The following is a 15,458-nucleotide window of genomic DNA, read 5'->3' as shown; positions in this document are numbered from 1 at the left end:
TCTGGTGTAAAGTTAGCAACGTTTACTGAGGGCTCCGTTTGAAGCTCCTTATACTATAGTCTACACATATAACTCTGTATGATAGCATGTACAATAGTGCTGTACATACCATATATACATTTATATATTTATATTTGCTCTATATACAGTGTATACTGTATATATGCTATATATACGGTATATACAGCATTATTGTACATGCTATCATAGAGTTAGTAGTAGCTATCATAAAGTTATATGGGTTATATGCAGGTGTAAGGATTGTATGCAGGTATATATATATATATAATATACCTGCATACAATCCTTTATACCTAAGTACTTACTATACACCTGCATATAACCCATATAATTGTAACTACTAACTGTATGATAGCATGTACAATAATGCTGTATATACCGTATATGTATATTTATTCTTACCGTATATATATCCATCCACATCTGTCTGTACATACTGTACCTGCATATAATCCTTTTTACATATCTGTAAACACTATATCTATATCTGTACATCTCCCTTACCTACTCTTACTAGTTATGCTGCTGGCCAGTACGACTTACAAACATAGTGTCTTTATACCTGTATCACTGTACATATTAATATTACAACTCTGTACATACATCTGATTAGCACTCAGGGAGTAAAGCCTACTTGTAGAGCCTACTGTCCTGACTGTGACTATAGACCCTACTGTTGTGGTTGTCGCGCCAGGCAGGGAGGCTGTGTGCTGGAGAGCGTGAATGCAAGTATTGTGGCTAGCTTCTGATTGATGGCGAGCTAGCACCCTTTTCCGATTACTGCCACACTGTAATTTCCTGTGGCATACGTTGCAAAAACACACACCTGGCTCTTTTAGTTTTTTGCACCATGAACTAAAAGGCTTGTTATCATACAAACAAGGGACTAAACATGTTTTGCAATTATGCCACAACAATGTGGCCCTACCCACAGCCGTAAAAAGAATTTGAATCCTATTCCCTACCCACATTCAAAACCGCTCTCAAAGAGCACCTACGGGAGGCTGCAATTAGAAACTGGCCACCGTAAATGTCCAACCCCCCCCCAATGGTCAGTCTCCTCCCCACCGTATGTATATATTTTTTTACCACCCACCCACCCCCTCCTAATGTACAGTCTCCTCCTCATCATATGTATATATTTACTGTTAAAGGATCTCTGGGTAACAGTACTGTATATTTGCATATCGTATATGTGACAAATGTAACAGTACTATATACCTGTATCTGTATGTCATGTATGTCCCTATGTCATAAATGTCATGATGTCATGTGTGTTGTGTATGTCATAAATGTCACTATGAATTGAAAATGGGGGACCCTGATGTAAACAAGACAAACGTCTTTCTCTGGTCTGCATCCCCTTAACAGTTGTGTGTATTGAGCCGTACTGTATTGTACCCATTCTGCAATCTGTTAAATAAAGTTTTCATTCATTCATTCATTCAAGTTTCCACGCTCATATGGGCTCCGATGAGTATCAGAGGTAGATCAACGTGTGAGAAATACGTTTTGTTTGGGTTTTGTCCGCTAAAGTAGGCCTAATGCAGGATTTGTGCACATGTGTTTTCTGACATAGCCTAATGATGTGAATGCGTTTCTGCTACTGGATCTACCAGATCCAGAGAGATACACATGTGTGATGTTGCTACGTTAAGCTAATAAAGAGTTAAGAGGAGTTAAACTAATAAAGGATACTCACAACCACAGCAGAGGACTCACGTGTTTGTACTGTGAAGTAACACGACAATGACAAATGTGTTGTTTCTGTTTTTCTTTTTGACATAGTTGCGGCACACGGAACAAGACAGCACTACAGCCCCCAGTAGCCTAGCCAGTCTCTTGAAACACCGCTATCTTCAAACTTCCACTCCTCTCGAAACTTTCTTTTGTTAGGTGGTCCCGCTCATCCTTTTCGTCTGAGAAAACAGGGTTTTCTTTTTAGCGGCCGGCTTACTCCTTCCATTTAACGTTATTAAGCTAACGTTAGCTAATCGGTATAGCAGGCGTGCGTAACGTTACAGTGCAAGCAGGTGGTGGATGTGACGTCGGTAAACAAGGAGAGATTGACTCGCGGAGAGATTGGGGCTGCAAAAAAGGCGACACACACCACAGTTTTAATTATTTTACATGACTATTTTGTTACCCGCCATGTGGCGGACAGACCTCTCATTGTCACTCGCCAAACCTAAAACCTGCCCGCCATTGGCGCTTGGCGGGTGCTTATGTTGTTCCGAGTCTACAAATCATATTATACCAGGTAGCAAATTGATGGAAATCCGTCTCAAGACGGAGCACTTTTATTCCCTGAGCACTAATACTCAGTAGTACTAAGATGAAGGAGGAGAAGGAGAAGGAGAAGGAGAAGGAGAAAGAGAAAGAGAAGAAGGAGAAATAGAAGAAGGAGAAGAAGATGAAGAATGAGAATAAGAACTTTAATGTTACATTTGCACTCTGGTTGGACGCCATACTTATTTTCGTTGTACTGTATGTACATGTGCCGTATAATGACAATACATTTTTAATATATAAACCCTGAAATTTACATCTCCAGCATGTGATGGAGGGACAAGGAGGAGGAGGTCAGTTGGCTTCTGTATAATATCCTGTCTGAATGCTGATATCTGCTGAAATATGCTAAGAATGGAGGGAGTTGAGGATCTGGAGAGGAGCGTCCAAACAGAGAGGAACAGAGAGGAGGAATGTTTTCCCTGCAACACAAGACACGGCATCACTCTCAAATATATAGCCTGCAAGCCACTCCCACTATAAGTCCTACACATGCAGTGTCTACGCAGTGTCTACACACACACAGTGTTGGGGAAACTACTCTGCAAAACTGTAGTTTACCAAACTCAATCAATATCTGAAAAAGAAAAATACTAACCTTCGTACTGTCTTTTACTATTATGCACTTGCATAATGCATAATGCTATGCTACTAAGGAATCTACCTTGCCTATATTACTACCTACTATGCTATTATGTCTATACTACTATGCACTCAAGACTGTAGCACTCAAATTCGACATTTGATGAACAATCTTACTTACCCTTAGCTGCCAGAGTTGTACCCTTCCCTTCCTGCTGACTTGTTGTACAGAACTTGTAAGTCTCATTGGATAAAAGCCTCAGCTAAATAACTAAATGTAAATGTAAACTAAATCTTAAGACTACTCTCAAAAGATGTTACTTTGTTGAACTGAAACTACTTTGAAAAAAGTAGTTCAACCATATTCAAACTACATTGCGGAAAATTATCACAATCTGAGTCTGGAATCTCATTTAGTTGCACAGAGCAACAACTGAACTGATGCTGAGCGAGCATGTGTGTGTGATTTAGGGACCAGGGGCAGGAAAGACCTTACTCCAGCATACTGTACCCAAGGGTGTGTTTTAAGTAGCGGACGGGGAGCAGTTGTAGACGTGGAATGAGGAAAATACAAAATTTCTAGGGAGATGTGCAGTTTGTTATTAACTACCTAAACTACATGACCCAAAGTAGTTAACTCATGAAACAGCTACTGAGGAAATATTTGGCTAAATGTAGTTAAACTAGTAATTAAACTATGTTTAGTTAACTAATGAAAAAGCTACTGAGAAAACGCTTCTGCTAAATGTAGTTAACTACTCCCCAGCACTGTATATGATTCAAATATGAATATACATTTAATAAATTAATATTTGGCATCCAACCAGAGTGCAAATGTAACAGTAAAATGCAATGGAAATAATCAATGTACAGGTGATTAAACTGGATATAAAATGTATAAATTAGTACTACTAAGTATGGTGCTAATCAGATGTATATATGTACAGAATTGTAGTATTAATATGTACAGTGATACAGGTATAAAGACACTATGAAGTATTCTGCCCATTCAGCATATAGCTTTTTGATGAATCAGTTTGAACCAACATTAAAAACACAAAAGGACTGTGTACGTATCAGTCCACTACCACCCCGGTGACCAGTTCACTCTCTCATCGCTCATGGGCAACTTTCCAAAGAAGGCTTCCTTCCAAAACCGCTGGACATCAGTGAGAGCGTCAACTTTTACTTTGACATTAGGAGTGGTGATTGGTTGGGAGCCTGGTAAGAGTATGGGTATCATAGTCTACGTTCACACTGCAAGCGATAGTGGCCCAAATCTGATTTTCTTTTTACTCATAATAATGTGACTCAGATCTGATTCTTTCATGACATTTACATTTAGTCATTTAGCTGACGCTTTTATCCAAATCGACTTACAAGTTCTGTACGACAAAGTCATCAGGAAGGGCACAACTCTATCAGCTGAGTAACAATGTTCTACAGTGTAGGTTAGTATATTAGGACAAGTGCATGACAGTAAGGTTAGTTAGGGTTATTTTCATTTAATTTAATAAAAAAAATTAGATAATGGTTTAAGAAGTGTGTCTTTAGTCGACGGCGAAAGATTGGACGGGTTTCGGCTGTCCTAACTGTGGTGGGAAGTTCGTTCGACCATTGTGGGGCAAGGACTGCGAATAGGCGGCTTCTCTTTGATGACCCTCCCAGAGCTCGGATAGGAGTAGGTCTGAGGCGGCCAGAAGATGCAGAGCATAACAGTGTGAACATCACAAATCACATGGAATCTGAACTGTAACAGTAAAGTGCAATAACAATATATAATGTACAGTTGGCTTTCAACCCAGGCAGAGCTGGGCACCCGATTTTAAATTGTATCTCTGTACTGTATTTATTGTATCATTGTATATTGTTGTATGGTGCTGTATACCATGCTATGTTTTGTGCCACATTGCTTTACCTGTGTTTTTATAAAATGTTTAGGCTTTTATTGACCTGTACAGCACTTTGGTAAACTGCCGTTGTTTTAAATGTGCTCTATAAATAAACTTTGAGTTGAGTTGAGGTGATTAAACTGAGTATAAAATATATAAATATATAATGTGTACTATTCAATAATAGTGTTAATCATATGTCAATATGCCAATCAGGTGTATGTACAGAGTTGTAGTATTAATGTACAGTGATACAGGTATAAAGACACTATGGTAGTAACTAAGTCATACTGGCCAGCAGCGTCTCTCACACACACACACACACACACACACACACACACACACACACACACACACACACACACACACACACACACACACACACACACACACACACACACACACACACACACACACACACACACACACACACCTACACACACACACACACACACACCTACACACACACACACACACACACACACACACACACACACACACACATACACACACACACACACACACACACGCGCGCGTGCACACGCACACGCAAGCCGCTTTCCCGGTCTGATAGTTTCCAATAAAGTGAATGGGGATGTGAGTGGGGGGGGGCAGTGGAGTGTCTAGCTGTAGGGGGTAAGACCCCCTTTAGACGGCCTAATCTCCACTGAAGCATCACTCACCTTACACACGCGAGCGATGCGCGACACAATGGTGCTGTCAAAGAAATCAAACTCCTTTCCCGCTTCGCTGAAGAAGAAGTAAATCTTATCGTCATCGCCCACGAGGTTGCCCTTGGGCAAGCTCTCCTGTATGTAGGCAGAGCCCACAAAGGCCGGGTCTGAAAGGACAGCAAAGTAAACACAGGGTTTAAATGTCAAGCCGTATCCAATTCCTCATCCCGGGGGGGTGGGGGGGGGGTGTCAACATATGGAATTCCCGTGACGTCAACATATGGAAATGCCGCCGGGCGAGAAGGACCCACGTGGACGTTTTGGCCGTTCAGAACGAGCGTGAATGGGGCAAAGCGGTTTAAAGGTGCGTTAGCTGAGAGTTTGATGATTTGAGATGAGTTTGAACTGTGTAGACTCAACCGCACACAATTACGTGGAATAAGCGTGTAATTGAGCTCCGGGGTCTATGAGGTCTGCATTGCTGGATCGAATTGAATGTAGATGCAGCGACTGAGTTGCATACATATTCCACGTAATCGTGTGTGTGTGTGGTTGAGTCTACACTGACCTCATTTCAAACAATCAACATCTTAGTCAGTGTAGCTTTAATTACGTGGCGTTTATCGTATCCAATGGCAGGGTAATAATTAATTAAGAGTTTGCAGCATATCAGTCACCAGTGGTGGAAAGTACTTTTTACTCAAGTACAGTACTTAAGTACACTTTCAAGCTACTTGTACTTAAATTTTAGGGGACTTTTACTCCACTACATTTATCTGAACCAGTTACTAGTTACTTTGAAGAAAAGATTTTGCATAGAAAACATGGCAAAACATTATGAAGATTATATACTTTCACATTTGAAGTCCGTCAACTTCAAGAGGACGTAATCAGAGCAGCATAAGTGGACTATACCACTTTAACATGACCTTTAGAGGAATACACAAACGTCATGTAGAATGCATACTTTTACTTTAGATACTTAGGTACATTCAATAGCAAATACTTCTCTACTTTTATTTAAGTAGAATTTAATTCTATTCTGCCCATTCACTTTCAGCATATAGCTTTTTGATGAATAAGGTTTAACCAACATTAAAAACATCAAAGGACGTGTGTATGTATCAGTCCACTACCACCCTAGTGACCAGTTCACTCTGTTCTCATTGCTCATTGGCTTCCTTCCAGAACCGCTGGACTTCAGTGACTTTTACTTGATGTTAGGAGCAGTGATTGGTTGGGAGCCTGGTAGGATTATGGGTATCATAGGCCAGGGGTTCCCAAAGTTTTCAGGCCGCGACCCCCGAAATAACGGTGTCAGAGAGCCGCGACCCCCACTATTATAGGAGGTAAAAAAATTATTATTACATTTTTTTTCCTTTCTTTTTTTATAAATGTTAATGTATGGTTGAAACATGCAAACGTTCAAACGCACACACACTAATAAGCATTGGAGGCTTTTAACCAGGGCCGGACTGGGGAATTCATTCAGGCCAGGAAATATAGTGCAAAATATAGCCCCAGTCAGGCCACTTTTTAAGCGGGGGTCTGGGGGTCCCCCACCAGGATTTTATTTGTTACAAAGACTTCATTTCCTGCATTCTGGTGCAGGAATTTTTTTATTTGTACCCTTTAAATGCCAGTGTTTGTGATGGCATCACAAATTATTGTTAAAAAACAGGCTAGCATATGTAAGATTAGCAACAACACTGATTTTGATGGATTTACATTTTTTTTGTAATGTCAATTGAAACAATGAAAAAAATACAATCTTTTATTCAACTTCAACCCTGATCATAACACCACATATTAATTTTATAATTCTAACCCTTTAAATGCCAGTGTGTGTGATGGCATATATTTGCAATATATCAAATGCAAAGTAGATTTTTCTGGGGGGGGATTATTACAGGCTAGCATGTGTCAATGATTAGCAACAACACTGATTTTTTTATGGATTTTTACATGCGGCTCCCTTTGTGTGTGTGTGTGAGCAAGAGAGAGAGAGAGATAGTTCTCCAACTTGTGTGAGTTGCAGTGATCTCCTGGTTGTTCCCCACCTAGGTTATCTAACTATTGCGCCACTGCAACTAGTAACACTGGCCTGGCCTGCTTCTAAATTCAGTGGCCTGACTGCATAATTTTTTTTTAAATCATCTGGCGACCCCCACTTTGGGAACCACTGTCATAGGCTACGTTCACACTGCAAGCGAGGCAGGTCAGATTTTTTGCAATGCGACCTCAGTCTGAACAGTCTTTCATGTGACTTTTACGTCACTCTAGATTGACATTTTTATTTCTTCTTTATTGTTCATTTGCGCATGCAGGTCAGTTCAGGAGCGTGACCGGTTCACACTGGAATCAGATATTGGAAAATTAAATAATAATAATAATAATAATAATAATAATAATAATAATAATAATAATAATAATAATAATAATAATAATAATAATAATAATAATAATAATAATAATAATAATAATAATAATAATAAATAATAATAAATAATAATAATAATAATAATAATAATAATAATAATAATAATAATAATAATAATAATAATAATAATAATAATAATAATAATAATAATAATAATGTGAATAGCCAAACAAAAAAGATCAGACTGAGCAATAAATCATTGAGCATCAAGGCTTGTGTGGTATAATTAATGCTTAATATTACATGTTTTTAATAATCAGTGTTTATCTTCCAAGATAAGTCAATAACCCATCCAACCTCCTCCAATGTACAGTTTCTACGCCAAATGTATATACACTCCTTTTCTGGACACTTTTGTATCACAAACAGTACTGTATTTGCAAATCTGATATGTCATAAATGTATAGATGTAGCAGTACTGTCTATCTGTATGTCATGTATGTCATATATGTTATGATGAATTGAAAATGGGGGACCCTGATGTAAACAAGACGAAAGTCTTTCTCTGGTCTGCATCCCCTTAACAATTGTATGTATTGAGCTGTACTGTACTGTACCCATTCTGCAATCTGTTAATACACTTTTCAATCAATCAATCAAAGAACATAAGGGATGTTAATTCAACTCAGACAATGACCTGGCTGACTAAGGTGTGACTATCTAAGTCACATGGCCACGTGAAATTACATGCAGTTGGAACACAGCTGTGCAAAAGCAGGGTTAAGCCCGCTCTGGAAATCCTCTAGATTGGAATGAAATAAATGAATTGGCTTTTGGTTGAATTAAGGTCTCTTAAAAAATAAACTAAAGTAATATATATTCAAGGTACTGTGTGTTAATACAAATCTGGCCCAGAATAGCGCCAACAAAAAAGACAAGGGAATAGTTCTAATTATATCTTAACGCTGAGATGAAAATATGTAGTCTTAAATAAAGTGGTTTAGGTCTAGAACTGTATGCAAATGCAATGTCTTGAAGGAGCATGCCTGTAGGAAGATTCTAATTTAAACTAATGAGTAAAACAAATGGGTGGACTAATATGATTGTCTATTGTGTTATATTATGGTAAAAAATTTGATAAAGAATACTAGAATGTGCCTTAGAACCAGACCTAGAATAAAATGTGTGTATTATGCTAAACAAAAGAATGATTTAAGCTGATTTGGACATAAAACTAATTTGGTATTAAGGAGTTAAAACTGGCAGCAGTTAGGGACTGAGACTGCCCCTATTTTCAAATTCAAACATAACTAGCTCCTGATTGGGGGAAACCCTTTTGTGATGTCACTTCCTGTGAGGTCACACGGGGACCGGCAACTCGGTTATAAAAAGGAGGGCCTCTGGAAACAGGTGAGAGAAAAAGATCGTGAAGAAGACGGCTACGATGACCTCCAGTGAAACCTCATCGGTGAAGGCGAAAATAACGACATCTACTGCAACACAAAGGAACTTTAGATTATAGGATTGGACTTTGCTTGTTTAAGAATATTTGCAACCAATAATTTGAGAAAGGTGGACACCAGTGCACCTTTGCTTACGTGTAAGCTGGATCCACATAATCTATAGAGTATACAACTTTTTGAGAGTGAATTGGGTCCCATTTTGTGGTCAGCCAATAAATCTCCTTTTTGGTATAACTCTCGCACCTGGTGGACTTCAATTGTTTACATACCACACCTTTTTTGGGATATTAGAACAACAACACAGAGCTTAGTATTAGTAGTTTCAGAGACAACACTTGCAGTGTGAACGCTGCCATAGTAGTTATGTAGTAATGGAAATGTCACAAGCCGACATGTAAACGGCCCTCTTTCTCAACACAGAGGCCGAAACATTCATCACCAACGACCGCTACTGGAACACACTGAACCTTATGGGACCGCATTTGGAAATAATCGTGAACTACTGTGATTGCTGTCGCATTGGGTGGGTTTCAAGAATGGGGGAGAACAATAAAAAAAAGGCTCCAAAGCACCATGTGACTGACGCCCTCTGCTCAGACCTTGTGACTTACCTTGAAGCCAGTTCAGTGAGTTCTCTGTCTTTAGAGCGGTTCCAGGGCCAAGGCTCTTGTAAATGATGGGTTCATTTCCTTGGAAATTACTGACGGTGCCGGCATACAGCTCTCCATCTACAACACAGCGAAAACAGACCAGGATGAAAATACTGTGAGTGTAGCAATGGAGATCGGGGCTTCTGCGTCATTCATGGTAATGTGATACAAGTTTCTGTCTCTGGTGAGTAACTGAGTCACAACACACGCCAACCATCTGCGTCTCTTTACGGATATCCATGGCGCAGTGCTTGGCGTAAACATAAACAATATGTTGATTCCTTGACAGTACTTGGCGTAAACACAAACTGAATGTTGATTCCTGGACAGCTGGCCCACATCCTCTCTCTCTCTCTCTCTCTGTTGGACCTACCGGCCATGATGGCGGTGGACTTGTACTCTGGGTTGAAAGGGCAGCGGCTGCGTCCGTCCTCCGTCACAAGCTCTCCGGTCTCGCTCCTCACCAGCGAGAAGTCTGTGGTGTTCTACACATGTACAATACACACAACACACACACACAGTTTAGTTTCATGTTTTATGTTTTATTAGGATCCCCATTAGTGAAATTCATTAGTCAAATGAATGACTGCTAGTCTTCCTTGGGTCCTCACAAGAAAATAATACAACAGAACAAATGCATAATGTAATTAGTAATAGCATTAAAATAAGAAAAAAAAACAAGATTTTCAGATTTCACTTTGGATGATGAGAAACCTCATCTCTGGTCGGTATTGTTATTACACACAATAGTAATATACCGTACTTTTCGCACTATAAGCCGCACCTGACTATAAGCCGCAGCAGCTAAATTGAATGATGTGTACATATATAAGCCGCACTGGACTATAAGCCGCATGTGTTTTAATGTTTAATTACCATATGTAAGGAGTGGAGCCTGCGGCTTAATTTGACTCAACACGGGAAACCTCACCCGGCCAGGACACGGAAAGGATTGACAGATTGATTGCTCTTTCTTGATTCTGTGAGTGGTGGTGCATGGCCGTTCTTATATTGAGCTTTAAGTTCCCACCTCTACAGAGAATGACTCCCATTGGGACCAGTGCATGTGAGCGGATCGGAGCGTGAGCGGCGCGGGGAGCGGAGCGGGCGGTTTTGACGTGAGCGAGGAGTGGGTTTTAAAATGTGTCGGCGCGACGTCCGGAGCGAGAGTTCTCCTCCGCTCCAATCCACTCCAGGCCGCTCACAGTGGTTTAACACTGATGTAATATATACATGCAGTACAATGCCAAAGCAACAGATGGCGATGTACAAACATGAAGGCCATTTTCAACCAATGAGAAGGGTGAACCTGTGATATCCTGTTCAGGCTTTGTCACTCACTCCTGTTAGAAAAAGTATCGACGCCATTGTTGTTGTCGTAGCTTACATGCTAACGTTAATGGCAGCGACCATAGCATTGTGGCTCGGCTAGCTATCATCGCTTAATAGAGCTAGTGAATGGATAAACAACGTTATTTAACATTGCAGAATGGGTACAATTACAATGCGGCTCAATACAAACAATTGTTAAGGGGCCCAGGGGGTGTAGACTGTTGTAGTTTGAGCTAATTTACACCATGCTCCAAAAAAAATTAAAAATCTGCCGAGCGATCTGGCGCGGGGAGCGGGGAGCGCTCGATTCAAGGTGAGCGGGGAGCGAGCAGAGAGCGACTTGGGGGCGGGGTCAACATGAGCGATTAGCGGAGCGGACCAAGCTTTAAAGAGCGAAGAGCGGATTTCTCGGCCGCGCCGATCCGCTCACGTGGCCTGATTGGGACACAATACTACATTAAATAACATTAACTCATTTACAAGTTGTATTAAGTTTAGCAAATAAGGGAACAGATAAATAACATTTCAATGCAGTAAAAAAAGCAATATTTCGATTTTCGGGTTTTGTCCACATATAAGCCGCACCGTTATATAAGCCGCAGGGTCGAAAAATGGGGGGGAAAGCCGCGGCTTATAGTCCGAAAAGTACGGTAGTCCAAAAGCAGTATTGTATTGGGTATCCTTAAAAAAAATAGCATTCTGCAAGAAAATATGTTTTTTTAGTTTTCTCAAGGACCTCTCATAGGAGGTTTTGTGTTTCAGCCATCGATAAAGGAAATAAAAAATGTATATTCAACATTGAAGATACAATGAAGTTGTATTCATTCACATTCCCTAAAAGGTTGAGTAGTTGAGGGACAGTTGACGCCTACAGTACAGGCTGATCTCCACTGATGTCGGCTGCTGTTTGTTGGCCATTGGTTTCTCAAGAGCTGTTTGTCCCAAATGATGCCAAGGATCATAATAAGAGACACAGGATAAATGGAAATGGAACCGCAATAATCTTTTTTTCTCATTTCTGATTCAATTTGGTACGACAGCATAGTAGGGCCATTGTAGGTCAAATATATAAATATATATCACGGAGCCGGAGCTGGGGGGTAGAAATCATAGATTTACGAGGAAGAGACTCGTAAATGTATGAACAAGAATCATGGATTCTCATAAAAATCACAAATTTACACAAAGAAAACGTGGATATTCTCTGAGATTAAACTTGTAAATTAGGTTGCTTAGCTACCATGGGTCGGACACCCACAACCATGTCAGGCTGGAGGGCAATGGAAGAGCAGGTGGAGAGTGCCTTTTCACACTGAGACACCACAAAGGCTTTAGGCGCCTGCAAAGTTGACTGAACTAACAACATGACTCGTTAACATGTCCCATGTCGCTACATACAGTCCTTCCCCTGACAGTTCTGCTGGCGGTTAAGATATAAAAAAAAAAAAGTGCTGCACTGTTATTATTTTTGTCATATTTGGACTCCCAGTAACATAGCAATGTCTTGTTCAATAAATCCCATTTGGACGTTTGATTTACAGCCAGCTATCTCTCTGGTTCTAGATTGGAATGCGAGTCCCAGTGTGGACTGTACTACACTCTTGTAAACAACGTGCCAAGTCCCCCACATGTCCCTCTGAGCAACCGTCCCGAACAGTGCTGGACCAGACATCCAAATATGATTCATTGAACAAGAGGAATATACGACATCGCTATGTTTCTGTGAGTTGTTGTTGTTGTTGTTGTTGTTGTTGTTGTTGTTGTTGTTGTTGTTGTTGTTGCTGCTGCTGCTACTCTGAGGCTCAATCAGTCTGATAACACAAGAGAACTTAGTGGGAGGAAAAGGATGATGAGACCCAGTGGAACTTGGGGTCAAAACCACGGTTGTTATACCCAGTAAGGCTCCCTGTGGCCTCAGTGTCCTCTCTCCCATGTCTAAGTAGAGCACAGGGGATGACAAACCGTTCTCTGACCTTTACCAACGCAGCCTACGACACCCCTATGAGACACAATCTTATTTAAAGGAACACTCTGTAAGACGTTCCGCTTGTTTTGGAATTACGTGCAGACTCGACCGCTGTACGTTTATGTGGAGTATAGCACATTATTTTAGTGGTTTGAGTTTATTCTGTCAGCCAGACAGCGTGAGGAGGACTGCCTTAAATGACATGCTTATTGGTTGAGTCAACATGCTCCTCATTCCAAACGATCAAATGTTTTCACCCTTACATGTATACTTCTTCAGCAATCCATTCTGGAAAAAACATATCTAAACACAACATCTCAATGCATCACTCGGGAGGAAGTGACCCATCTCAAACCAAAGTTTGCTAGAGGAAGCAACAGTTGTGATTGGAGGATCAAGAAAAGAGGGCGGGTTAGAGATAGGCCAATTGCATAGAATGGTTTGACAAAGTGGATTACGTGGATAGTATGGCAGCGCTGCACCGCACAGCCCGCCAGTGTAAACAGACGTGGATACATCAAACACACACACTTACGATGTACGCGCAGATGGGACTGAAGGCGTAGGTTCCGCACACATACAGGTGGGTGCCGTTCACGCGCAGCAGAATCTTGATGTAGTTGAAGCAGTCCGTCTGTATTAGTGACACAGAAGGGGAGACATAATTAAAACGGCCGATAAGCTTCTTCCAACATGACATGTCTTTCGAGAGCTTCTCAGATTAAAAGGGCTACCCCCTGTCTTCAGAGTGTATCTCCACATTATGTGGCTGGAATTAATTGGCTTTGAATAGGGCTGAGATGACTCAGTGACGACCAGTGATGTACCTGAACGCGTTCACATTTTGGGCGAACGTGAACTGAACGTTCTGTATTTCCGCTAGATGAACGTAATTGAGAACGCGTTCATTCTCAGCGCTGTATAACGGCGTTCAAAAGTGCGTTCATTCTCAGCACTGTATTATAACGGCGTTCAAAAGTGTGCCAGATTTCATATGCCTTTCAGCCGAAAACCCAGTTAAAACACACCGTAAACAGGCTTCAAAATAATGCGGAAAACCACCCAATCTGGCAACAGCAAGCTGCCTGTGATGCGTACGCTGCCTGTCCCCCCTGGCTGTCGCACTAAAATATACGTCATCAGACTCCTCACAACAAGAACACTCGCTCAGAGTCAGACTCTACGGCGTCGGCGTATGAGCATTTAAAAGAGTTTTACGTTAAAGTCAGTAAATGTTTTGCACTTTGAATATTGAACTTTGAGGTACAACCTTAGTTTCATACCTCAGCCTGGTTCCTAACTTGTGTTGTGTTAGTACAGAGTTATGTCAGCACATGTTTATATGTTATATGTTTGCACAATGACTACTTTGACTTTTGGTACTTTAAGTATATTTAGATTATTATACTTAATAAAGACCATTCAAGCAGCACGTTTGTCCTAATTTTTTTGAAAATATACTGTAGAGATGAAAGCTGCAGCTGCTACTAGTGTGGACTGAATGGGCGGCAGCAAAGCATTATGGAAATGCCAGTATTCTGATTGCTGTCTGTGGTTCTGTATGGGTTGTGGGAATAAATTGGACAAATAATAGCTCGCAGCAACGTATTTAAAAAAAATAACTATAAACTATAAGTTTTAATTATGAACTATGAACTGAACTAGTTCATTTAAAAATGTGTGAACTGTGAACTGAACTAGTTCATGTAGAAAGTGAACTTTCCCAACACTGTCAGTGACACATCACTTCTAAGACACCAGAACTGGTGAGACTGTCCTCATCAAGATCTCATCCCTATGAGGCTCTTAATCTACTCGCCAGTCCATCAATTCACAAATCCATAATTATATGATGTATCATTCTGATGATACCCCCATTAACTCATTGACCGCCACGCTTAAGTGCGCGAGAGGGCGCTAGAGTGCCACGCTTTAATCAATGGGAGGACTGGGAAATTTGCGAGTGCTTAAAATATATCTTAAATTATGGCTATGGGTCTAATACACTTGTCGATTATCAGTGAGTTGCTTGCAGTCAATATGTACAAAACGGATTGTTTTTTCATCTGAACATTTCCGTTTTATACCGTTTTGAATACGAGTATAGTTTTGGTGATTTCTAGTCATTCCAGAGAAAGACGCGATAATAGCCCTTTAGTGGAATACACAAAACACGTTGTCATTTTTCGGCTGATTATCGAATCTTCCT

At 40.5% G+C, this 15,458-nt stretch overlaps 1 protein-coding gene across 1 annotated transcript in view; it reads right to left on the bottom strand.

The window, feature by feature from the left end:
* The window catches only part of sema4ba (sema domain, immunoglobulin domain (Ig), transmembrane domain (TM) and short cytoplasmic domain, (semaphorin) 4Ba), a 68,228-nt gene that overhangs the window by 21,336 nt on the left and 31,434 nt on the right, over positions 1–15,458 (bottom strand). Inside the window, exons 4-7 of the mRNA XM_084334968.1 lie at positions 13,785–13,883; positions 10,325–10,436; positions 9,913–10,029; positions 5,468–5,625 (exon numbers count right to left, since the gene is read on the bottom strand). Coding sequence (XP_084191094.1) covers positions 5,468–5,625; positions 9,913–10,029; positions 10,325–10,436; positions 13,785–13,883 — 486 coding nt within the window. The remainder of the gene's footprint in view (positions 1–5,467; positions 5,626–9,912; positions 10,030–10,324; positions 10,437–13,784; positions 13,884–15,458) is intronic.

Source organism: Notolepis coatsorum (assembly GCF_963971535.1).
Source record: "Notolepis coatsorum genome assembly, chromosome: 18".
NCBI lineage: Eukaryota > Metazoa > Chordata > Actinopteri > Aulopiformes > Paralepididae > Notolepis > Notolepis coatsorum.
The sequence above is the reverse complement of the archived record's forward strand: the minus strand, read 5'-3'. Positions and strand labels throughout refer to the sequence as shown.